Here is a 26,593-nt window from a genome sequence, read left to right on the forward strand (position 1 = left end):
ATCTGTATTCCCAGGCTCATTTTGGATATTATGATGACCTTCAGGGCTTCAATGGTGACCCATATGAAGTTGAACAATTAGGTGATCCATATATGGAAGCTTATGGGGATTATGGTGATCTTTATTTTCAGGATTATCAAGTTAACTACAGTGAATCAGATGTTGATCCATATCTGCAATCTTCCTACAATATGTATGATCCATATGGTTATCCGATGCAAGATATTATGGAAGGTGAAGAAGCTTATGGAATGTATGGTGAGAAGTATGGAGATTTTTCTATGGAGTCTATGCCCCTTCCCGGAGACATGGAGTTCAGAGTCCCAAGACCCCAGGTTAAGCTTTTTGGTAAGGAAAGGATTGATGTTGAGCTTCCTCCTTTGCCTCCACAATATGATTTTGAAGAAATGTCAGACATACAGTATGAAAATTATGCATATATACCTGGAGGCTCAATGAATGATGGTTTTTCACAGGCAATGCATCCGCAAGAAATGTTTTATCCGCAAGAAATGTTTCATCCGCAAGAAATGTTTCATCCGCAAGAAATGTTTCATCCGCAAGAAATGTTTCATCCCGCAATGCCTCAAGTGCCTACACCAACAGCCATGTTAATTAAGCAAGCAAATAATCCCCAGGGATTTGTCAACCAACATATGCCACATATGGCTCAAGTTGGTGGTTTTCCACCCTCTCCCACACCAAGCAGGAGGTCAGTAGCAGGGATGGCCTCCCCTGTGTATAAGCCTATGTCACCCATGGTAACCATGGATCCCATGGCAAGTTTTGGAGAGCCGGTAATGGCAGCTAGACGTTCCCCTGTACCTATACGCAGACCGAGCCCCCATGCCTCTCCACAGCTATCCATGCATCCTGTTGGTCCACTCCCTATGAGAAGAAGCCCATCCCCACAGCCCTCTGTGCGTGGCATTGGTGGCATGGGAGCACCTCCATCGCCAAGACTAGCCAGAGGTGTGCCCTCTCCAATAAGTCATGGTCAACACCCTCCATCACCAATTGGACGCAAAATGAGCCAACCTGTTTCTCCAGCACTTTCTAGACGTTTACCGCCTCAGGCTCAATTTAGAGAAGGGCCACCCACTTCACCAACATTCCCTAGACGTTTACAGTCTCAGGCTCCACTCAGAGAAGGTCCACCTGCTTCACCAACAGTCCGTAGACATTTGCAGCCTCAGGCATCCTTTAGAGAGGCACCACCATCTCCCCAGCCAATGCCTGGCCGTATGCCCTCACGGGCTCCATCTCTCTATACCAGTCCTCCAGCTTCCCCTCGTGCATCTATTCGGAGGAGAAGCCCACCGCACTCCCCTCGTGCCTCAATTAGGAGACCCAGTCCACCCTCTTCACCCTCACAAGTTCATCGTCCATTTGGTGCCAAGAAATTTCAAGCCTCTCCATCTCCACTTAGACGGATGAGTCCTCCTCCTTCCCCTCAGATGGGTATGCGAACCATGGCCAGTGTTCAGCCGAGGGATCTTCATAGACCACAGTCACCATTAATGGCACAAAGAGCATCACCTACTCCCTCTCGGAGAAGTTTTACTGTGGAACCACAAGTGCAAGGTAGATCCCCCTCTCCCACCCTCTCCCGCAGGTCGACTCGCCTTATGAAGGATTCTCCACCTTTTGGATCCCCTGGAGGTCGACTGCGAGGAAGGGGACGTCCAAACATCCCTATGGGAGCTGTGAAACCGTATCCTGGCCGAGGGGGTCATACTGGAACTCCAACACAAAATGTACGGCCATTTAGACCATCCATACGTAGTAACAGGTCCATGATGCCACAGGACTTCACAGCCTCCCCACAACTCTCAGGTCAACATACTAGGATGGGCATAAGGGAACAAAGTCGTTTCAATCCTCCAGGAACACCCAATGCAATGAGAAACCCACAGAGACCCATTGGTCGTGGCCGTCCACTCATGGCCAGACAGTCACTTAGGCGTGCACCTGGCATGATGCCCCCTTCACCACAGCTTTCTCAAAAACACATGCCCCCTCCATCTCCCCAGCCTTCCATTAGACATCTCTCCAGACCAGCCTCTCCTCATCCATCTATCATACATGGTTCCCCATTACCAACGCGGTCCACTTCCCCTAGGGCTCTTTCTGGTCCTCCTATATATGATGCTTCATTTGCATCTCCTTTACCTTTTGTTGCAGAGCCGATCCCTGTAGAATATGATCAGGTTAGAGGTGTACCTCATTCACCAATGCTTACAAGTGCCCTCCAAAATCAAAGGGTCCATAATGCAACCTATACTTCACCATTCCAACAGCCTATGTCACCTTATGCTCCTGAGATCATTAATGTTCCACATTTTCCGGGTCAACCACCTTCACCAGTTTCCTCCCTTGCTCTGCAAAACCCTAACCTAAGCCATGCTGATCATTTCTCCCAATTACAACCAGTACAATCACCATATACTCATGAGATGGCATCTCCTCTTCTGTCGAATGCCTTACAAAATACTCATCTCAGAGAAGCTTCTTACATGTCGCCCTTGCAAAGATCAGTACAATCACCATATACTCCTGAAATGGTTGTACTGGATCAACATAGATCAGAGATGCCATCTCCTCTTCTGTCGAATGCCTTACAAAATACTCATCTCAGAGAAGCTTCTTACATGTCGCCCTTGCAAAGACCAGGTTCACCTTATGCTCCTGAAGTGGCTCAGTTTGGTGAGATCCCTGAACAACCGTCTTTTTCTTCCCCATATGTTCCTCAAATGGAAGCATTTGAACAAGTTCCAGGTCAGCCAGTATCACCTTTGCTGTCCAGTGCAATTCACAATCCACAACTTCACAATGCATCATACAGATCATCCTTTCAGATGCGACATCCACCCTATACTCAGGTAGAGACAGGCTATGATTACATTGAAGAGCCAGGAGCTGCCCCCCTTCTCTCTAATGCTCTTCAAAATACAAATGTCCGCAAAGCTTCTTACCGAACACATTTACGTCGCAGGGGATCCCGTGTGCCCCCTGGCTATGGTCCAAGAGGATCTCCAGTTCTTTCAACAGCTTTGCAGAACCAAAATGTTCGTCAAGCATCATACAGAGCACCTGTTCAGGGAATGGTCTCCCCTTATGCACCTGTGCCAGGGCATAGGCAGGACCCTAGGAAATCTCCTTTTCTGTCTGATGCATTGCACAACCCCCAACTTCGAGGTGCCACTTACCAATTGCCTGATGGGACATTAGTATATGGTACTAATCCTGCTGGGTCCGTAATAGGCATGGACCCACGACAGCAACAGTCTTTCTCACCTAACCTCTCAAATGCTTTGCAGAACCGAAACATAAGAAATGCCTCTTATAGACTTCCAGATGGAACAATAATGTACCCAGAATCTCATTTACAGCAACCGTCTTCTCCAAACTTGTCTAATGCCTTGCAGAATCCAAATCTGAAGAATGCAACTTATAGACTTCCAGATGGAACTCTTGTAACTGCAGGACAACAACGACAAACCTCACCAAACCTGTCACATGCACTTCAGAATCAGAATATTAGGAAGGCATCATATAGACTGCCAGATGGGACAATAATAATGACTGATCAGCCAGTGGAACCAACATCTCCAAATCTAGCCAATGCTCTCCAAAACCGAAACATTAGAAATGCAACTTACAGATTGCCGGATGGCACATTAATAACAACAGACTATGGACAATCCAAACCTACTTCCCCAAATTTATCAGCGGCACTTCAGAACCAACAAATGAAAAATGCCAGCTATCGTTTACCTGATGGGTCAATTATAAGTGGACCAGGTTATGAAGTTAAGTCTCCAAATTTGGCAAGCGCACTTCGGAATCAGGATGTTCGTAAAGCTACCTACAGGTTACCTGATGGCTCCATAATAAGTGCTGATGCAAGTTATAAAACTACATCCCCAACTTTGTTCTCTGCCCTGAGAAATGATGATCTGAGGAATGTCTCCTATAGGCTTCCAGATGGATCTGTTATTTCACAAGCTTTATTTAAACCAAGTAGCCCAAACATTTCAAATGCCTTGCAGAATGAAAACATTCGCATGGCCACTTACCAGCTACCAGATGGATCTGTTATTTCTGCAGATCCTCGAAAACATAAAACCAGTCCAGATCTATCAAAGGCACTTCTAAATCAAAACGTTCGCAATGCTAAATACAGATTACCTGATGGATCCTACCTCACTCAAGGATTTGCTGTCCCCACTTCACCACATTTAATGGATGCCCTAAAGAATCCTAACCTGAAGAAAGCCTCTTACCAACTACCTTCTGGGATCTCCAACTATATGACATCCTCTGGGCAGGTAATTATTGGGCCAGATGGTCGTTATGCTGTGGTTCCACCACAGCGGAAAGGTCCAGGTGGGCCAGAAGAGCACTGGGCTCAAAATGCCAGAGAGGGGGAAACTGCAGAGGACCTGTGGGCTGCAGAAAAATTATTGCCTCATGATACAGTACAGAACCTCATCAAATGGTCTATGTATCGTGATGAGAATATTGAATTCCTTACCCCTCCACCTGGTGGACTTAGGCCAGGGGAAACAGAGCTGCAGTGGGTACCAGATCGTGAAGGGGAGCCAAAAGGACAGTGGTATGACAAGGTAAATCCCTTTAGACATAATACCAACCTTAATTTGGTCTTAAACTTATTTATTTAACTAATGGTAACAGAAGTTATGTTTCTGCCCCAGAGACAATAATATAGTATATTCATTTGGAAGCAGATAAATATAGGATAACATTGAGAGATGTCTCTCTTCACTGGAATGCAACAGTGAATTCATGATTATGTTTGTGGATCATCTTTATACTATTCACTAAAACTTCTATATCTGAATGTTTATATTAAGAAGGAATTATAAATAAGCAGACTGTTCAATTTGACTTGTAATGTTGTCAAGTTGACAGCAATGAAGTTGTCAGATCTAACAAGTCTATTAGGCTTTGAGCCTTAACAAAAGGTCCAGCCAAGCTCACCTATCTTCATCAGGTTTAAGCTGCAGTCCGCAGCTACACTGTATGTCAGATGAGATTTACAAGGCTGATTATAACTCCTCTTAGGTTACCTTGCTGACCAGTGATAATCATCTCTGCATTATTGTAGTGCAGGCCCTAGAAAAGACAACTTGACCTAATTCATCAGAGAAGATATTCTCTAATGTAATTTAATGAATGACTTCTCAAATTTCTTTGAATGTTCTCAGATTGCTTTTTTTTTTTCTGAGCTCAAGTTGTATTTTTCAAACAGATGTATTCTATAAGGAGCCTGCCTACTGTCAGCTACAGAGCAAAAAGGGAAGGGGATGGAGTTGAGGACATGACACAAATGGAGTATGTCAGCATAAATATACATAGTAAAGTATGTGTAAAGTTGATCATTAGAATCAAAATAAATATTTTTTCCTCCATTTCTTGCAGAGAGCTTTCTGAGGCAGCAGTATTGATAAACCTAAAGATTCGCTTTGATCAAGAGCTTATCTACGTGAGTCTTGCATTCATGTCCCAGTAAGCATACATACAAACATATAATAAATATATTTTTTAAGTATTCACATACAATCTAAATTATAAACAACTGCTGAAGGATGTTCTTATGCTTAAGATAAATATAGATAAATAAATATGCACAAGAATAGACTTGCTCACATACATGTGACATTAGGTACTATACAGTCCCTAGTCTTTGCAAAATTCTCGACAGAAGCACTTAATGTTACGCCATAATGTTACGTTACAGAAAATACTTCACTAGACAGGCCAATTAGCAGAATAATTTTGACTTAATTTTGATATGAAATGTTTGATTATATGTTTTTCTTAATACTGTGAATAGACCTTTAGCATTCGTATTCAAATCTCTTGTGAACCTAACTACATTATGAATTTCCTTTGTCTTCTAAGCAGACATACATTGGCAGTATTCTGGTATCTGTGAATCCATACCAGCTATTTAACATCTATGGCACAGATATTGTTTTGCAGTACGAGGGCCATGGCTTGGGAGATAACCCACCGTGAGTCACAACAACACAATCATAACTATTCTCAATACATTTTCTTATTTGTCAACTCCTGGTAGAAGCTTGCCCAGTTTGGCAGATAAGATAACATGCTTTCATTCTCGAAAACCATGAACAAAATTACACAAGCTAGAAGAAAATACAGAACAGACATACAAAAGATGTCTATAAATAGCTGTTTTCAACAATAATAAGAAATGTTTCTTGAGCAGCAAATCAGCATATTAGAGAATGATTTCTGAAAGATCATGTGACACTGAAGAATGGAGTAATGATGCTGAAAGTTCAGCTTGGCCATCACAGCAATAAATTATATTTTAAAATATATTCAAATACCCAGTTATTTTAAATCGTAATAATATTTCACAATTTTATTGTTTTTACTGTATTTTGGATCAAGTTAATACAGCTTTGGTGAGCATAAAAGACTTCTTTCTAAAGAATAAAAGTATCTTACTGACCCTAAACTTTTGAATGGTTGTGTACATTAAAAGTCTGAGAAAGAAGGGGTGAGAAAATTAAGATGAAGATTTTATCCTCCATCCATTTACAATACGTTGTGATTATTGTTACCTCCAAAAATGTACAGTATGTAGACCTACTCTCTTATACATGTTTGTTTTCAGTCATCTCTTTGCCATTGCAAACATTGCCTACACAACAATGATGGACATCAAGCGAAACCAGTGCATCATTATCAGGTCAGGTGATAGCATGTGTGTGTCAATTGCAGAGGATGTAATAATACACTGATAAGTTGTATCAGTGAAATGTTTGTATTGTAGTGGGGAAAGTGGTTCTGGAAAGACAGAGGCGACCAAACTGGTTCTGAGGTACCTCACTGCTATTCACCATAAGAGGAACATTACACAACAGGTACGTGTGTAGGATTATATAGTACACACTGAATTTTCTTAATAGACAATGATCCCCCACGTACACCTCTGTACACTTGCTGTGATTTCGCCAGGTAGGATATGTTATTAGATCAGCATCCTTGTTAGCCCTGGAACAACATTTTTAGGGATAAGGAGAGGGATGGAGTTGGGGCTTGGACAACATTCATGTGTACCTATCGTTTCATTTCCTTCTGATTTTAAGGGTAGTTAATGGTTTGAATTATTGGGATGGTTAGGGCTGTTAATGTTAACTCGCTTGGATATTGTTAATACTAGGGCTGGGCAAAAAAATCGATTTTTCGATTAATCGTTTTTTAAAATGTGGTCGATTCAAAATCGATTCTCAAACGCCAAGAATCGATTTTTTTCCATCTTTATGTATTAGTTTTCCTCCACTGTTCATAGGCTTGCAAACTCAATTTTATAGCTAATGCTGTGAGATTTTATGGTAGTTTTATCTAAATCATAAAATAACCTCAATTAGTGCTGCACGTTTAATCATATCGCAATCGCTATGACAAGCCTATACGCAATTAGGCTATATGACCAAAATGCTGCCAAAATGCTGTCGTGACTGTGACAGAAAAACTTGCGATGATATCGTGCGTGCGCACAAGACAGCACAGAATAGAATTATCTTTCGCGCTTGAACGAAGAACACACACAATTATGCCAAAATGTATTTTTGTCGAGTATCTTTATAACATAAGAGCAGTCTTATGACGAACGTGAAGAGTTGTGCCTCGTGAGAGAATGAGTCCGCGTGTGAGTTCCGCGTCTCTGTCAACAGCGGCTGGTCTTAAAGGGACAGTACACTGTAGCCACTAATTATCTCTGTCATTTAAGTTAATCAAAGAACAAAGAGAACAGAGAAAAACACTCACTGCTCTTGAATAAAGAACTTTTGTAACTTTGATTAGTCAATATTATAATTTATAATTAATGCAACACAGACTGTTTGATAATTTTATTCAATTTCTGTATGTCCTAGCTGTTAGACAGGAAGGGCACATATTATATTATATGCAACGTTTTTATATGTGGGTTTATGTGAGGATTGTTAACCTGTTTGATCAAGACATGCGACTGTTCTGACTTGTCCAATTTTCAGCATCAATTTTTCATCTTGCATCAAAATCCTGTCTATTCATTGTATGCATTTGAAATATAGAGTTGGGTTCTGTTTTAATGTACCCAAGTGTACCTAAAATAAAAAGAGTTTAATATACAGGTTTGTAGCTCTTAATTTCTTTTTATTAATTAAACACTTGAAAACTTGTTCACTTTTTTTTCTTTTTCTTTTCTTTTTCTTTTTTTAATAAATATAGGATTTGTATTTAATATTCATTGAGTGAGTCGAATCGAAATTAATTTAGAATCGAAATTGGAAAAATCGAATCGAGAATCGAAATCGAAAATAGAATCGAGAATCGAAATCGAATCGAATTAGAGCTTGCGAATCGAAATCGAATCGAATTGTAACATCTGAATCGATACCCAGCCCTAGTTAATACTTGTCATTAATGGGATACTTCAGGATTTAGCATTAAGCTTTGTATTAGTAGAATAGAAAACGCCTCGGTTACGACTGTAACCTCGGTTCCCTGAAGAGGGAACGAGCGTTGCGTCGAAATTGACACTATGGGGAACGCTTTGCGTGATGACGTCTTGAAGCACATGTAAAATCAGTCCAATGGTGTGGCGGAACGTCAGAGGCGGGTGACGTCACGTACCAGGAAGCTATAAAAGCCAGCCCGAAACAGAAAACGAAAGCTTCGTAGAGTCTGAAGTCGTGCTGACAGGCATGAAGGAGATATGGCAAGGCGACGCAACGCTCGTTCCCTCTTCAGGGAACCGAGGTTACAGTCGTAACCGAGGCGTTCCCTTTCAAGGGAACTCGCGTTGCGTCGAAATTGACGCTATGGGGAACGTCTATACCAACGGCACCATAGCTACAAATGTCTGTCCTGTGTGAAATCAAGTGAGCAGCACTAGGAAGACAAAACCTGAGACCCTGGAGTACAGTCTAGGTCTAAAGAGTAGCACCTGACGAAGGTGTGCGGTGAGGACCAGCCTGCCGCATCACAAACATCCTGCAAAGATACTCCTGATAAAAGGGCCTTAGAGGCCGCCATACTCCTAGTAGAGTGCGACCGGACAGCCCAAGGAGAAGGCTGCCCAGCCGCCTCATAAGCAAGTGAGATAGTCTCAACCACCCACTTGCTCATCCTTTGCTTAGACACTGGACCTCCCTTGTTAGGGGACCCAAAGCATACAAACAATTGATCGCTTTTCCGCCACAGGGCAGCTCTGTGGACATATGCGTCTAACGCCCGAACAGGGCAAAGCAAATTATTCGCCTCCTGGTCCGATTTCGAAAGGGAGGAGGACAGAAGGCCTCCAAGAGCCACGAGGGAAACGAGATACCAAAGGGTCTTTCCCCACAGACATTCCACCCAAAGGACTGTGGTAAGCACCTACGGCCGCCACAAAAACCTTTAAAGTGGACGGGGTCAGACCTGCAGTGAGCCGGTCCTGCAGGAACTCCAGAACTGTACCAATTGGGCAGTTGACTGGATCCAACCGGCGGTCACTACGCAAAGAAGTGAATACTCTCCAGTTCAGGGCATAAAGTTTCCTCGTGGAGGGAGCTCTGGACTGTAGAATGGTCTCAACAACCTCAGTTGAGAGACCTGACTCTATTAGCTGGGCCCCCTCAGAGGCCAAGCCCACAGGTTCCACAGTTCTGGCCGAGGGTGAACTATGGAGCCCTCTGCCTGGGACAGAAGGTCCCTCCTGACGGGTAGCTCCAGAGGAGGCCTGTCGAGGAGCGACACAAGATCGGGAAACCATACTCTGCCCGGCCAGCGCGGGGCTATAAGAAGCAGGCAAACCCGGTCCCTGCGAACTCTCTCCAGAACTCCTGGGAGCAGAGCAACTGGGGGAAAAGCGTACAGACGTAGCCTCGGCCACGTCTGCACCATAGCATCCAGACCCAGAGGAGCTGGATGCGTGAGGGAGAACCAAAGTGGACAGTGAGACGTCTCTCGAGACGCAAACAGATCCACTTGCGCTTGGCCAAACTCCCTCCATATCAGCTCCACCACCTCGGGGTGGAGCCTCCATTCCCCGGGCCTCAGCCCCTGTCTCGACAGAGTGTCTGCTCCTACATTCTGGACCCCGGGGATGTAAGCTGCCCTGAGAGACAGCAACTTCCCCTGGGACCACAAGAGGATATGGCGTGCCAGATAGCATAATGGGCGTGAGCGCAAACCCCCTTGGTGATTTATATAGGCGACTACCGACGTGTTGTCCGTATGCACTAACACATGGTGTTCCCTGAGATCTGTGATAAAGCTCCTCAGAGCCCGGAAGACAGCTAACATCTCTAGGCGATTGATATGCCAGGAACGATGATGGTCTTCCCACATACCTTGAGATGAGCGACCCTCCAGGATCGCTCCCCAACCCGTGAGGGAAGCATCCGTCGTTAGCAGTTTGCGACGACAAGGAGCTCCCAGCACTGGGCCCTGGGACAGGAACCAAGGTTTCTTCCACATAACCAAGGCACGTAGGCATCGCCGCGTGACCTTGATTGTGCGAAATGGGTTGCCCCTCGGGGAAAACCCTCTGGTCCTGAGCCACCACTGCAGGGGCCTCATGTGCAGTTGTCCAAAAGGTATCCCGTTGGAAGCTGCTGCCATGAGACCCAACAGTCTCTGGAACTGTTTGACAGTGAGTAGCTGGCCTAGCTTTACACTTTTCACAGCTGCCAGGATGGAATCTATGCGTGGCGGTGACAGGCGCGCCTGCATCGACACTGAATCCCAAACCACGCCTAAAAAAGTGGTCCTCTAAATGGAGAAAGCACACTCTTCTTGGCGTTCAGCCGTAACCCCAACTCTTTCATATGGGCGAGAACAACATCTCGATGTTGAACCGCCATCTGATGCGACTGAGCTAAAATCAACCAATCGTCGATGTAGTTCGTGATGCGAATACCCCGGAGGCGCAGAGGCGCCAGAGCTGCATCCACGCATTTGGTGAAAGTGCGGGGTGATAAAGCCAGGCCGAATGGAAGAACTCGATATTGGTATGCTTTGCCCCCGAAAGCAAACCTCAGGAACTTCCAATGACACGGACGGATGGAAATATGCGTCCTTGAGATCTATCGTGACAAACCAGTCCTCGGACCTGATCTGTGGCACGATTTGTCTCAATGTTAACATTTTGAACTTGAGCTGCATGACTGACTCGTTCAGAACTCGAAGATCTAAAATGGGACGCAATCCCCCGTCCTTCTTTGGAACTATGAAGTACCGGCTGTAAAACCCGGTTTCCCTGTTGGAGGGAGGTACATATTCTATGGCCCCTTTCTCTAACAGAGTGTTTACTTCCTGTTCCATAACCAGAACCTGCTCGGGGCCCACCACTGTGGGCAGGACCCCCATAAACCGAGGTGGGCGTTTCTAGAATTGTATCTGATACCCTTTTTCCACGGTCTGCAGGACCCAACGAGAAACATTTGACAGTAGCTTCCACGCTGTCAAAGATTCTACTAGAGGTACCAGCCTCTCGAGACTGGTTTCTGGATTGTGTTGTTGTTGAGTAGTCGGTTCGTCGCCCTGTAACGGCGCACCGGCAGGGAACGACTGAACAGACTGCTCTAACACCCTCCTCAGAGGGGGCGGGCATCCCGAGGCCACTACGTTTCCGGGTGGTCCTTGAGATATGTGCTCGCCGGAGACCGCTGCGCCCTGAAACACCGGAGGCGGCAGGGTTGGCAGACCGGTCCCCTGAGGGCACCGAAGAGAGACGGGCACCGTAAAAAGAGGTGTTGGCCGCTCTACTTCGGGGGGGGGGGGGGACTACCCTCATTTGTCCTGAGCCCTCAGACATCAGGACTTTTTCCCAGCAGCCTTCTTGGCGGTAATAACGGTCAGCAGATCCGTTTTACCCCTCGAAGACTGCTGGGTTTGAGAGCGCCCTCCGTGTCCCCGAGATTTTTGTGGGGGAGCACGGGAGGAAACGCTTTGTTTCTGAGTGGCACGGTGCTCAGCGCTCTTTTTAGATGAGTGAAGCTGCTCCCGCTCAGCAGCCTCAATGAAAGAACGGCGGGGGAGAAGTTTCTGAAGTGCAGCTGCCTGTTTTGAAGCTTCTTGAGCTTTAGCTACAGCATTATTAACTGCATCTCCAAATAACCCTTCAGTGGAAACCGGTGCATCTAAAAGAACATGTTTCTCTTTGTCCTTTATATCACTTAAATTGAGCCACAAATGCCTCTCAGTGGCCACCAGGGCTGCCATAGAACGGCCGATGGATTTAGCCGTCTCCTTGGTGGCCCTGAGAGACAAATCTGTGGCTCTACGCAATTCAGACACAGTTTCGGAACCAATACCCCCGCCCTCTTCAGAATCACCCAATAATTCAGCCTGGTACGCTTGCATTAGTGACATTGTGTGTAAACACGCTGCAGCTTGGCCAGCGGCGGCATAAGCCTTATGAACCAGGGAAGATGTGAATTTTACTGGCTTGGATGGTAGTGCAGTAGCCTTCAGAGAAGATGCCGTTGCTGGAGAGAGATAGCTCGCGAGCGTCTCTTCCACCCTCGGCATCTCCCCATAACCATGCTCTTTATAATTGTGAATGGAAGAATAGTGTGATGTTTGTGCAGTATACACTCTATATGACACTGGTTTCCCCCACGATCTCGACACCTCGGTGTGGAGATCGGGGAAAAACGGAAGGCTTCTGCGCTGAGGCTGTGCACGAGATGGCAGGAAACGCTCGTCGAGTTTGCTTTTCGAACGAGCGCCCTGCCGATCCTCTGGCCACTCAACAGATAATCGCTCGACAGCTCTCGTAACAACATCGAGCAATTCTTCAAACGCATGAGACTGAGGTGGTGAATCCTCCTCAGAGCTGGACAATTGCAGTATTGGTGCCTCCATCGGGGGGGAAGAAACCGCAACGCGTGCTTCCACACCCCGATGAGAGGCACTGGATCTATCAGAAAGAGGCTGAGATAAGGCAGAGCCCGTCTCAACATCCACTGATAGATCCATTTGCGAACCCCAGGTCTGTGATCGACGCCGTGCCTCGGCAGCGGCGGGACCAGAGCCCTGGGGAACGCGATCCTGGTTAAATAAAGCCAGGCGGGATCTGAGCGTACGCATAGGAAGCGCATCGCAATGCTCACAGCCAGCACCCTCGAGTGCTGACTGGGCATGCTCTTCACCCAAACAGACAACACAAAGAGTGTGAGTGTCCCCACTCGTTAAATAACGCGGCAGGGGTGAACACACACTCTAAACTGCTGCTGCTTACTCGCCATACTGAATATATAAATACAATAATATAATATAGACAGACACCACCAAATAACAGGGACAGATTTCACACAGAGCGCAACTGAAGACTCAGAAAGCTTTCGTTTTCTGTTTCGGGCTGGCTTTTATAGCTTCCTGGTACGTGACGTCACCCGCCTCTGACGTTCCGCCACACCATTGGACTGATTTTACATGTGCTTCAAGACGTCATCACGCAAAGCGTTCCCCATAGCGTCAATTTCGACGCAACGCGAGTTCCCTTGAAAGGGAACCTGTAGTATTTTCGAATTACTGTGCTTTCTACCATCATACCCCCTGAGATGAGAGATTTATGTATTTTTTGTCTGGAAAAAATCCTCAGATGACGCAAAAATCATCATTTTGCATCATCGAGGGTTTTTTGGCCAGAGGCTAAAGACTACAGCCAGTAGGAGGGGCTGTCCCGCATGTTCTCAACCCGCCCATAGGAGGTGGGATCTCACTCACAGAATGTACAGCTGTCTTTCTTTGGAAGCTAAGCTAGCAGGCTGTTGTTCTGTGGAGAAAGCTGAGTAGTAGGAGAAAGCGGAGTAGTAGGGGTTACCATCCTCTTCTTCCCGGACATGTCCGGCCGTCGAGATCGTCCAAAATGTCCAGGATTCGGCTTTTGCTTTCTGCGGTCGTCATTCATTGTTTACATGCACACGTTTTGTTTCAATCTAACTGAATTCATTCCAATTGGTGAATCTGAATGTAGTGTTTACATGAACGCTAAACAAGTGATCGGTTGATGTGCGTTTTAACATTGCTAAGAAAATTCCCGCTCCTCCGTGAGAGATACGAGACCGGTGCGTCTCAGTAATCACGCCACCGACCTTACGCCGTTCTCCCGCGCCCCTCAGCCTCGTCCTGCTCGCCACAGTAAACATAATGAATGGCGACTGTAGAACGCAAAAGCCGAATCCCGGACATTTTGGGCGATCTCGAAAGCTCGATGGTGTTTTAAGCCCCCAATTGCTCCTTAGAGGCAGCTAACCCTACCCTCAACCTTAGACCTACCCATCCCCTCGCTGCCTGGAAGGCGCCGTTGGGGGCTTAAAACACCAAACACCATCTCGAAATACCGGGCAAACTCGTCACGGAGACTCACTAGTAGCCTAGCCTTCTTGTTTTCAACTGCGCTCTCTAACCGGTAGGCGTGGCTTGGGAGTGGCCTCCTAGGGCAGCGAAGCAAGTGCATTCTGGGAGTTGTTGTCTTTCATCCACATAAGCCAAAAATACATTTTCTGTCTTTTCTCAGTCTAGAAAGCTCCAAATTCTAAAATAATTTCACATTTCTTCTACATAAATGACCTATTTTAAATACACATTCATCTTTCCAGAGGTGAAGTATCCCTTTAATTGAAATTAATCTGAAATAAAATAACATAAATATTACATAAAAATCTTAAACTTAAAAATTTAGAAATTTACAAAAATGACTTACAAAACTACATTAAAGCTGAATGGAAATATTTTATATACATTTAAAATAAATATATATATAAAAAAAAAACTAATAAAAATGAAAAGCACATAACAAAATTGGCAAAAATACTATAAAGGTATTTAAATAATACTAAAATAACACTGTTAGTGATGGTTGGTAGATATATTGTTCCAGGTCCAACAAAATATGTTGATCCAGGAACAAGTCCTACTTCGCAAAACCATAGGCAGCAAGTGCATATTATAGAGTACATTCCTGGAACCACAAAATTTTGTTTGAATCAATGCATATGATGTATGCAGTGTTTGTTAATGAATGTATAATCTGTCTTTTTGTTTTTCTATTTAATGCTTTCCTCTATATAGATTGAGGTAAATCTGTGAAATTATTTGTTTTGCTGATAGCCTAATAACTCTAACCTAGTAAACATTGCTGCATACATAAGTAAGTTTTAGTTTCTTAATATCCAGATTCTAGAGGCAGCTCCTCTTTTAGAGTCGTTTGGGAATGCTAAGACGGTCCGGAATGATAACTCCAGTCGCTTTGGGAAATTTGTGGAGGTCTTTTTGGAGGAGTGAGTATTTTTTTATATATATTTGGTACATTACTTCTGTTCTGAACAGTGAAAAACTCTTTCACGCCATGTTAAATAGACTGTTTGAATGTTACATTGCGTAACTCTTTACGTCTCTCAAGCCTGAAATTGTTGCTTGAGAGGCGACACTGTAAGGGAACTAGATCTGTACCGCCTGACCTTGAGTGAAAGTAGGACAGTAAGGTTGCTATTTTACCTCTGAATGCTAAGAGCGGAAGAGAGATGGAAAGATAATTGAGAAGGTACAGGTAGGGCCAAAGATAGTTCATACACAAGACCAATCTGTGTGTATTGTTGTCCGTATCAGAGGGGTGATCAGTGGTGCCATAACCTCGCAGTATCTACTGGAGAAGTCCAGGATCGTTTTTCAGGTTGGTTGTTTCTTTTCCTTTTAACTTGGAAAAGGCTAAAATAGCCCTGTATTTATCACTGACATTTGGGACCTTATCTGAACTGTGTCTGTGTGTGTGTGCAGGCCAAAGATGAGAGAAACTACCACATCTTTTATGAGATGCTGGCTGGACTTCCTACTCACATGAAACGGGCCTTCTACCTACAAGAGGCTGAAACCTATTACTACCTGAACCAGGTACATGCAGACATATACAAATGCAAGTTGCCAAGACACACCGAAAAATAAGTAGACAAATATAGGCAAATCAATAGGCAAATCATTTAGATGATAAATTATTAAAAGGTAATTGTTTCTTTTGAAGGATTGCAGTTTGCACTACTGTTAAAAAAAATTGGTAAGCTTCTCTTATGCTCACCAAGGCTGCATTTATTTGATCAAAAATACAGTACAATTTTGAAATATGATTACAATTTAAAAATAACTTCAATTGAACTACAATTTAATAATTTCTCTAGTCACATGATCTTTCAGAAATCACTCTAATATGCTGATTTGCTGCTCAAGAAACGTTTATTATCACTGTTGAAAACAGTTCACATACATACACATACAAAAGTAAAAAAAAAAAAATTCAGGATTCTTTGATGAATAGAAAGTTTGAATAGAAAAAAAAACAGCAATTGTTTGCAATAGAAACATTATAAATGTATTTACTGTCACTTCAAATGAATGCGTCCTTTTTGATAAAAAAAACAACAACAAAAAACAGTTCTTTCAAAAATAATTCTTACTGACCCCAAACTTTTGAACAGTAGTGTATATTTCTGGTATATTTTAAGAATATCATATTATTATATTTTATTAATATCATTATTATCTAGATCTCCTTTGCAAAATCAAAGTTGAACCTATATTGTATAAAAGTGCTTATCTAAGGTATAATTATGTAATGTTGATGTCATTTATCATGGTTCATGTTAGGGTGGTAACTGTGAGATCAGTGGGAAAGATGATGGGGAGGACTTCAGGAGGCTACAGAGTGCCATGGAAATTCTCCACTTCAGTCCTGAAGACCAGAGCAGCATATTCAGAGTGCTGTCGTCCATACTGCACCTGGGCAATGTCTTTTTCCATAGAGTAGAGGTATTGACTGTGCAAATTAACATGTGAAAATGTCCTTTCACTTTTGTTTGCACACCGGGCCTATAATAATAAAAAATGCACGATTTTTAGAATTTCACTGTTTCAGCTCTTCCCATTTGTCACACAACAAGAAGTTTGTAGATTAAATATTTTACCTTGTAAATAGCAGTTTTCTTGATTGAACTTTTATGTAAATATAGCGAACATATATGGACAATGTTAAGAGTCTTGTGGACCGTGTGCTTTGGGTTCTCGGTCTCAGACAGAAGTGCAGGAGACAGCTGGTGTGGTGAGCACTCAGGAGATTCGTGCAGTAGCCGATCTGTTGCAGATTTCTCCAGAGGGTCTGCAGAAAGCCATCACCTTCAAAGTGACGGTACATACACGTTTACATAAACAATAATCCATAATGTGCTCTGAAAAACAGCATGTACACTGTTAGATCTGTGTTTCCATGAAGAACCTTTAACATCCATGGAATCTTTCCATTGCCCAAAAGGTTCTTAATAGTGGAAAAAAGGTTCTTAAAATGTTCTTCACACTAAGAAAAAGTTATTTTAAGAACTGTTCACTGGAAGGTTCTTTGGGGAACTGAAAATGGATCTTCTATGGCATTGCTGAATTACACTTTTATTTTTAAGTGTAGTATTTTTGGCCACTTTCATTTTTAAACATATTGATTTCATGGGGAAGCCAGACTCAAACTCACATCGCCCATGGATCCTATATTTTCATATTTTCTGACGCATTTGCGAACACCTGGGGGAGAAATAAAGAGAAAAGAAACATTGTAATGACATGTAAGCAGGTTGCTGTTAATGAGTTCCAGTAACCTAATTTAATCATTCTGAGTTTAGCTCTATGGAAACCACGGTAATCTAATCAAGGGTTGCTCAGGGCTTGAGTAATCTTAACACCTAATAGCTTGCTCACTGCCAGGTTAGCTTGACATTACATCATACAAAGATCAATGAAGGTTAGCGAGGACAGACGAGATAACATCAGGTCAGTTGTATTTCTATAGCATTGTCAGACCTGCAATTAACAAATTAAATCCCTGTGGGGGGGGGTGGGATCACAAAAACTTTTGTGATTTTAACATGTAAACGAAGCATTCTGGTGCACTCTGAGAAGAACATTTTGCTTCAAGTAAAAAAAAAAAAAAACATGGGCTTCACATTTCAATTCGATTTCGATTCACAAGCTTTTGATTCGGTTTCGATTATTTTTGGGCCTATCAGGTGCAGTCCAGGCAAATTTCCTCAAAGAAAAAAAGATATCTTAACTAATGCTGTGAACTATACAGCTTTGAAAAGTGACTAGTTTGGAGGTATGGTTACCAGAATAAAAATAAATACATTAATACCCTTAATGAGCACATTTCGCCCCTAATGCACATTTTAATTGTATAATATTCATATGCCATGGTAGTATTTGTTGTACTACCTTTAATTTAGGCTGATTTTTCACAAAAAAAATAACAGGAATAAATTGCAAAAAAAATATTCTGGTATGTTTAAAAAAAAAGCAAGACTGTATAATAGTAATGAATAAAATGGATTAATAGTAATGAAAGAAAACAAATTTACAATAATAGGAATTCTAAAAACACTACAAAGTAATATATCTGCATGCATAAAAATTATCATAGTTTTCGTTGACAAAAATATATATATTTGCATTTTTTATGTTAGCTTTATTCAAGCAGAGGTGTTACATGAATACAGTGTGATTTGTTAGTGTGTTTGTGGTTTGTGTCATGTTGCTCATTTAATAAGTAAAGCTCTGCTATCAAGAGCTCACAGGTTTGTGTTTACACCACTTACTTGGATCAGCTGTCACATAACACTGTCTCAGTTGCACACGCTCACTGTGACAGTACAAGTGACATAGTGTGTATGTGTATGTGTGTGTGTGTGTGTGTCTGTGTCTGACTAGCTTTTCTGCTTTCTCTGACTTATTAAATTATTTTTTTAAACATATACAGTAACTAAGCAGTGTGTTATTTGGTTTTGCCACAGGAGGCTATGAGAGAGAAGATATACACTCCCCTCTCAGTAGAAAGTGCTATGGATGCCAGGTACACATTATGAGACATTTTCTAGTTATCTGCAATAGCTTGATTTTTCATTACATTTTAAGTATGTATTTCTATTTCTCAATCGCAGAGATGCAGTTGCCAAGATCCTTTATTCCTTGCTCTTTCAATGGCTGACAGAACGTATAAATGGACGGGTCTACCCCAGGAATGAGGCGCTGTCCATATCTTTACTGGATATATATGGGTTTGAGGTATACATTGACACTCCCATGCACTTCTAATGCTAATTCTATATTAGATACATTTTTACATAAAGGTCAAATGTGCAGTTTTTATTATTTTTTAGGAATTTAGACCTTCTAAATTGCATATAAATTGCATATATCTCCATGTCATCTTGGTCTGTATTGTCCAGAGCTTGATGTTCAACAGCTTTGAGCAACTCTGTATCAACTATGCCAATGAGACACTGCAGTTCTTCTTCAGCAAAATTATTTTCAAACTGGAGCAGGTGAGAATTACTGTGTACACCATCATTTAGAAGTTTGGGGTCATAGGATGTTTTTGAAAGTCTCATGTGCTCACCAAGGCTGCATTTATTTGATAAAATACAGTAAAAATAGAAATAGCTGTTTTCCACCTATATATTTTGAAAAGTAATTTATTCCTGTGATGGCAAAGCTGCATTTCCAGTCTTCAGAGTCACATGATCCTTCAGAAATCATTATAATATGATGATTTGGTGCTAAAGAATCATTTCTTATTGTTATCAATGATAAAAATGGTTGTGCTGCTTACATTCATTTTTAATTATTAATAATTATTTATTTATTTTTGTTTAGAATTCTATGATGAATAGAAAGTTCAAAAGAACAGCATTTATTAAATAGAAATCTTTTCAGAAATCTGTCAGTTTTGATCAATTTAATGTATCAGTTCTGATTAAAGTATTAATTTCTTTTAAACAAAAATCTCAACTTTTAAACAGTAGTATATGTAGAAATTTTGAAACTGATTTCTTTGAAATATTAATTCCAAAAATATAACAGCACACTGTCTTTCTGCATGTGTCTGCAGGAAGAGTACATTCGAGAGCAAATCAACTGGAAAGAACTGATCTTCACTGACAACCAGGCATGCATAGACCTTATCGCTGCAAAGCCCCACGGGATACTCCGCATCCTTGATGATCAGAGCTGCTTTCCACAGGTTATACACTCGGTATTTCAATGTTGCATTGGGATAAATTAAGGAAACCTGGTATGTTAACACCACATGTTTTAACATTTGTTGACAGGCCACTGACAACACCTTCCTTCAGAAGTGCCACTATCATCATGGAAACAACCCCCTTTACTCCAAGCCAAAAATGCCACTGCCAGAGTTTACTGTCCATCACTATGCTGGCCGTGTTACTTACCAGGTAATAGAAATCACAAAATGCACAGGCAGTATTTTAATTAGACAATTATGTCATGCCAAAGCTTAGAGGTCATAGCTCTACTCTAATGCTTCTTGTAAATTTTAATTAAGTTACCATTAGTAATAGAGGTTTTAATGTTACCAGCCTGTCTAAAGAGAATCTCATACTGATTTTAGATCCATAAGTTTCTGGATAAGAACTTCGATCAGGTTCGGCAGGAAGTATTGGATCTGTTTATGCAGAGCCAGAACCGAGTGAGTCCATGTATCTCCATGCATGCATCTGTAGTGTGTGTTTTGTGTGTATGTGAAAGCATATCCTATTTTTCATCTCTAAAAGAATAAAGAAAATAAGCGAGACGATATGAGTTAGAAGTCACAATTTCCTCTGCTTATGCATATGATTATTTTATTTAAAAAAAATTTATGAATGTGAATGTATGTTTCTAATATACATATGTGGGTGTGTTTTCTAGATGGTGTCCAATCTCTTCATAAAGCATGCTGAGATGCTGAATCAGCAAAAAGGAGCAATGAACAGGAACAGCACAGTAACTCGGAGATATCAGCCCTCTACTGTGGCCGCCAAGTTCCAGCAATCACTACAAGAGCTCCTTGACAAAATGGAGAGGTCTTGTACACTCATAAACACAAAGAGATGTACAATATTACACATGTATATCAGAACATACACATGCATTCATGTATTTGTTTCTCCTGATCTGATGTGTCTTTGGTGGAATTTATTTAGTTATATCTCCTGTTCTTCTCACTTTTTTCAGGTGCAACCCATTTTTTGTGCGCTGCATAAAGCCAAATAATAACAAGGTATGGGCAGACATTAGGCAAGCATCACTATCACTGTTTTATTAGGTACTTAGGTTAGGTTAGGGACGTGAACAAACACCTAACCCTAACAATTTAACTTCACTGCAGCACCCACACAATTTACGGTACACTACTTATAATTAAGATTAATGTTATTGAACATTGTAGCATTGTGAAATATTATCACAATTTAAAAGAACTATTTTGCATTTTAATATATTTTAAAATGTTTTTTTTTTCTTTTTCTTTGATGGCAAAACTGAATTTTCAGCAGCCATAACTCTAGTCTTCAGTGTCACATGATCCTTCAAAAATCATTATTCATTTTATTAATAATTATTATAATAACAATAATATCAATGTTAAATGTATAATACTTTTTGTAATACTTTCAGGGTTCTTTGATGAATATAAAGTTCAATGAACAGAATTTATTTAAAATAAAAAATATTTTGAAGCATTATACATCATACTGTCACTTTTGATCAATTTAATGCATCTTTGCTGAATAAAAGTGCTACTTTTCTTACTTACCCCAAACATTTGAATTGTAGTGTATCACAGTTTCCACAAAAATATTAAGCAGCACAACTGTTTTCAACATGGATACTAATAAGAAAATGTTTCTTAAGCAGCAAATCAGCATATTAGAATGATTTCTGAAGGATCATGTGACACTGAAGACTGGAGTAATGATGCAAAAAATTCAGCCATAACTGGAATAAATGACATTTTAAAATCTATTACAATAGAAACATTTATTTTAAATTCTAATAATATTTCTCAATATCATTGTTTTTACTGTACTTGATCAAATGAGATTGTTTAATGTTAAAAAAAAATTTAGTAGTTAATGCAACTCAGAATGTTTGCGTATTTGAGTGTATTTTTGCTATTTCTATTTTTGCTTACTCGTATATTTTGTGTTACCACTCTAATGTGTATTTGAATTAAATGTATTTGTGTGTCCATTCAGGAACCTGGTGTATTTGACCCTGAGTTGGTCGCTACTCAGCTCAGATATTCGGGAATCTGGGACACAATCCGCATCAGGAAGGAAGGCTATCCAGTCAGAGTGCCGTTCCATAAATTCTTAAACAGGTATCCTACTCAACAGCTGGTGCTTGTTACTTATGGGTGCAGTGACATATGGGGCCCTATTTTAACAATCTAAGCGCATGGTCTAAAGCGCAGGGCGCAAGTTCACTTAAGGTGTGTCCGAATCCACTTTTGCTAGTTTAACGACGGAAAAAATGGTCGGCGCGCCAGGCTCATGGTCTAAAAGGGTTGTACCTATTCTCTTAATGAGTAATGGGTGTTTTGGGGGATTTTTGGGTTAAACCAATCAGAGTCTCATCTCCCATTCCCTTTGAATGCCAGTTGCGCTCGTGCCATGGCAGATTCGCTATTACATGACGGAATTTGATAGTGGAAAGACCGAACACGTCTCCAGAGCGCAAATGGATCTGCTCGTGCGCGAGGTAAAAGTGCGCAAGCAGACCATCTACGGGACAAGCCGGATTCCACCATATCTTTCTGTACACAATAATAATCTTTTACATTGTAATCCTTTTATTTTAAATATTTGGCATGTTTGTGTGCTGCTGTGCGTCCCTGTGTGTTTAATAAGCAGAGTGTACGCGCGTTGTGGACCCGCCTATAGGCGCACGTTACTAACGCGCTCATTAAATTAAAAAAATATATATTGGCAGTCTATTTCCGTTGCCTCAAAATAGCAACGCGCCAACAATGCGCCAGAACACACCTCGTTTTCAGACCAGCACGCCCATGGGCGCACAAAAGGGGCGCAAATACATTTGCTATTTAAACAACGTAGCGCAGGACGTGAAAATGATTACTGTGTCGGGCTGAAACTTGAAAAAAACACTTGCGTCGCGCTTGATGCTGCATTGCGCCGAGTGTAAGATAGGGCCCTTAGTGTGTAATCTAGTCTAGTGCTATAAATAGACCTACACGTGTCACTGTATAGAATACAGATCTTATAATAAATTATCTCTGCCAATGTGCCCCCAGGTACAAAGCCCTGCTGGGAATGAAGAAGCCACCACCTCCAGATGGAGATAACTGTGTCATTATGTTAATGAAGCTCTGCCCAATCAACAAAGGAGATTATCAAGTTGGTGTGTCAAAGGTAAGCAGAATAATTAAACATTGCACTTGTAAAGATGCCAAAATTTGGCTTTCTTCAAAAAACAGACACTCTTACATTGTATAATGTTTGTTTTAATAGTGTGTTTTGATTCTTAGATCTTTCTAAAGGAGGAAGTGAATCAGTTATTGGAGAGTAAACGTGATCGTATGAGGCATGTAGCTGCACTGACCCTTCAGCGTTATGTACGGATGTATTTTGTCCGGAAGAATTTCCTCAAGTTCCGATTGGACATGACAAATCTTCAGGCTCACTGCAAGGGCTACCTGGCCAGGTAAACTACTACCTATCGCCTGTAACTTAACTTCAATGTTGTGTCATTTGTAATGTGATTTACAGCTAGAGAATCCAAATAGAGTCCGGGTCATAATGTGAAGTTCAGGGATTTGAACCCAACAGGAAAAACTTGTTAACACCAGCTTTTGGCTGCGTTTACACTGGAACAAAAAAATCTGAGTTTTTTTGCTCACATCTTTCACAGATCAGATATCGTTTTTTGGGGGGGGTTTTTTATCCATTCTGAGCCACCTCCACATGTGGTTTTACATCTACGTTTAAACACATATATCTGATTCCCACTATAATTCCAAGCCACCACAAGGCGAGGGAAACAAATTTGCCCATAAAGATCATTTCACTTCAGAATTCTAAATTTAACGAAAGCTACTGTTGTTTTTATCCGTTCAGTCAAATATTTGTGCTGTGAACATCAATGACAGCTGTAACTTTTCCATGCTGGCAAGTGATCATGGTATAAAAGAACCACCTAACATGAATATAATAAAACTTTATATAACAGCCATTGAAAACCTGAGGATCAACCATGTCGTTGAAAGTAATCACCAATAAAAATTATTCTATAGTTGGGTGAGGATTAAAGTAAACACAGATATTGGATATGAGTAATAAAAAAAAATGGATTTGGTCAAAATATCAGTTCTGTGCATTAACCTTGCAGTGTAAATGCAGCCTTTGATTGTAGTTGCATCAAGATTTCTAGCTGGTTAAAATTGGACATTAAAGGGATAGTTCACTTTGAAATTAAATTTTGGTATGTTTTAGCTTACCTCAAGGGCATCCAAGATGTAGGTGTCTTTTTTTCCGCAGTAGTTTCAATTTTGATATTTTTAGGTCAAACCGTTCTTGTCTGTCAGTCATATAATGCAGGTCTATGGTCACTATCTCAAAGAGCATGCACAGAGTCCAAATTAAAACAATTCCCCATCGTAAGTACACATTGATGGCCTAAGACACGAAACGAGCGGTTTGTGTGAGAAAACGAACAGTATTTATATCGCTTTTACCTCTTGAACACAGCCACGTCCAAGTGATCTGAGGGCGCGGGCGCATCCTGCTGTGTGACGTGTGCGCAGACTGGTGCATAGATATATACACTAGATGTCGCCTTGGCTACTGCAGTTCATTGGAAAGAAACGTTTATATACTGTCTATGGAAAAGGCGCCGTAGCCAAGGCGTAGCCAAGGCGCTATGCACCAGTCTGCGCACACGTCACACAGCAGGATGCGCGCGCGCCCTCAGATCACTTGGACGTGGCTGTGTACAAGAGGTAAAAACGATATAAATACTGTTAGTTTTCTCACACAAACCGCTCGTTTCGTGTCTTAGGCCATCAATGTGTACTTACGATGGGGAATTGTTTAATTTGGACGATGGGGAATTGTTTTAATTTGGACTCTGTGCATGCTCTTTGAGATAGTGACCATAGACCTGCATTATATGACTGACAGACAAGAACGTTTGACCTAAAAATATCAAAATTGAAACTACTACGGAAAAAAAGACACCTATATCTTGGATGCCCTTGAGGTAAGCTAAAACATACCAAAATTAAATTTCAAAGTGAACTATCCCTTTAACTGGTCATTAGCTGGCCTAAGCTATGTTTAGGTGCTTGATCACTTGGACAACCAGCTAGTTCAATTCAATTCAATTCACATTTATTTGTACTACACTTTTCACAATACATATCGTTTCAAAGCAGCTTTACAGAAAATCCATGTGTCTACATTACTTGAACACAGGCACCTCTGAAAACAGATCACTATAAATTGTAATGTATTTCAGAAATGTACATATACAAATCATGCAGTTAGTTAACATCATGTATTAATTTAAGGCAGAAACAATTATCTCATTGAAGTAATTATTACAAGCTAGTAAGGATGAAGTCGATCTGGCAGACCCGACCATCTCAGATAACCTCGTTAGCATTGGTAGACCACTTTGATTAAACTGGCTGAGCTGGTTAACCATGATCTTGATTTTTCTGCAGGGAGAGATATTTTTGTAGAAAAAATCAAAATGTTTCAGTAAGATCAATGAAACTGAGTGTTATATGTCATTGAAATGGCTGAAACTTCCCTCACTCTCTTTGTGCCTTTTAGGCGACGGTTTCTGCGAATGCGTATAAACCTGATCAGGCACCGTGCAATGATCCGACTTATTGTCAATCGCAAAAGATACATCAGGGTACGTTACATAATAGGGATGCACCGATACCGATAACCGATAATCAGATCAGATAACCGATATATTGGCTGATAAATCTAAATAAATAAAAATATTATAATAATTGAGAATATTATAATAATTGAGAGCCTGATTATAAAAACAAATGTCTCACTATTAAAAGCCGAGTCCCAGGCACACAATTGTAATGTTCTCATTATAATTTTTTGTAGCCTATGTGACAGCACAGTCATGTTGCACTTGTACTGTATTTTCAGTTTTTGAAGTGATTCCAATCAAATTTTAAGCAATTCAAAACAATCATGGCGAACAGTGCGCATCTGAAGTGTCTCAGCTGAAGGAAATAATCCATTATTTATCGGCTTTAATATATCGGCCTAATTTTCTTATCGGGATGATAACGATAACGATAACATTAAAACTAAACATATATCGGCAGATACCGATATGGTTGCCGATATATCGTGCATCCCTATTTCCTAATAATAAGTTCCAATCATTACTTCACCAATACTAAAGTGTCTAATGCAATTAATATAAGTTCACATTCGGGTTTTCAAATTTTTTATGCTTTACTTTTGCTTATGGTTTTGTTACAGTACAACATCTACTTAGCAAGAAGAGCAGAAGAGGAGAGGAGAAGGATTGAACTGGTAAAAGAACTGTCTGTGCTCATTTTTATTTAAGGACCAATTAGGAACAATTATGGATATATTATCACCCTAATGATGATTGAGGTTGTATCATAAGGCCCATTTGCAGTTCACATTTGAATATATTAAACTTTCAAACTGTTCTTTAGATT

General features: G+C 41.2%; 1 protein-coding gene across 1 annotated transcript in view; it reads left to right on the forward strand.

The window, feature by feature from the left end:
- The first annotated feature begins 4,447 nt into the window (after positions 1–4,447).
- myo15ab (myosin XVAb) overlaps positions 4,448–26,593 on the forward strand; it is a 58,278-nt gene continuing 36,132 nt past the window's right edge. The window contains exons 1-24 of the mRNA XM_082164183.1: positions 4,448–4,628; positions 5,276–5,358; positions 5,446–5,509; positions 5,932–6,041; positions 6,674–6,748; positions 6,833–6,923; positions 15,214–15,317; positions 15,646–15,709; positions 15,814–15,927; positions 16,675–16,836; positions 17,099–17,212; positions 18,858–18,916; positions 19,005–19,128; positions 19,293–19,388; positions 19,955–20,086; positions 20,175–20,300; positions 20,477–20,554; positions 20,776–20,930; positions 21,082–21,127; positions 22,104–22,228; positions 23,162–23,279; positions 23,396–23,571; positions 25,704–25,788; positions 26,388–26,441. Coding sequence (XP_082020309.1) covers positions 4,506–4,628; positions 5,276–5,358; positions 5,446–5,509; positions 5,932–6,041; positions 6,674–6,748; positions 6,833–6,923; positions 15,214–15,317; positions 15,646–15,709; positions 15,814–15,927; positions 16,675–16,836; positions 17,099–17,212; positions 18,858–18,916; positions 19,005–19,128; positions 19,293–19,388; positions 19,955–20,086; positions 20,175–20,300; positions 20,477–20,554; positions 20,776–20,930; positions 21,082–21,127; positions 22,104–22,228; positions 23,162–23,279; positions 23,396–23,571; positions 25,704–25,788; positions 26,388–26,441 — 2,478 coding nt within the window. The 5' untranslated portion in view covers positions 4,448–4,505. The remainder of the gene's footprint in view (positions 4,629–5,275; positions 5,359–5,445; positions 5,510–5,931; positions 6,042–6,673; positions 6,749–6,832; positions 6,924–15,213; positions 15,318–15,645; positions 15,710–15,813; positions 15,928–16,674; positions 16,837–17,098; positions 17,213–18,857; positions 18,917–19,004; positions 19,129–19,292; positions 19,389–19,954; positions 20,087–20,174; positions 20,301–20,476; positions 20,555–20,775; positions 20,931–21,081; positions 21,128–22,103; positions 22,229–23,161; positions 23,280–23,395; positions 23,572–25,703; positions 25,789–26,387; positions 26,442–26,593) is intronic.

This window comes from Leuciscus leuciscus (assembly GCF_965113295.1).
Source record: "Leuciscus leuciscus genome assembly, chromosome: 3".
NCBI lineage: Eukaryota > Metazoa > Chordata > Actinopteri > Cypriniformes > Leuciscidae > Leuciscus > Leuciscus leuciscus.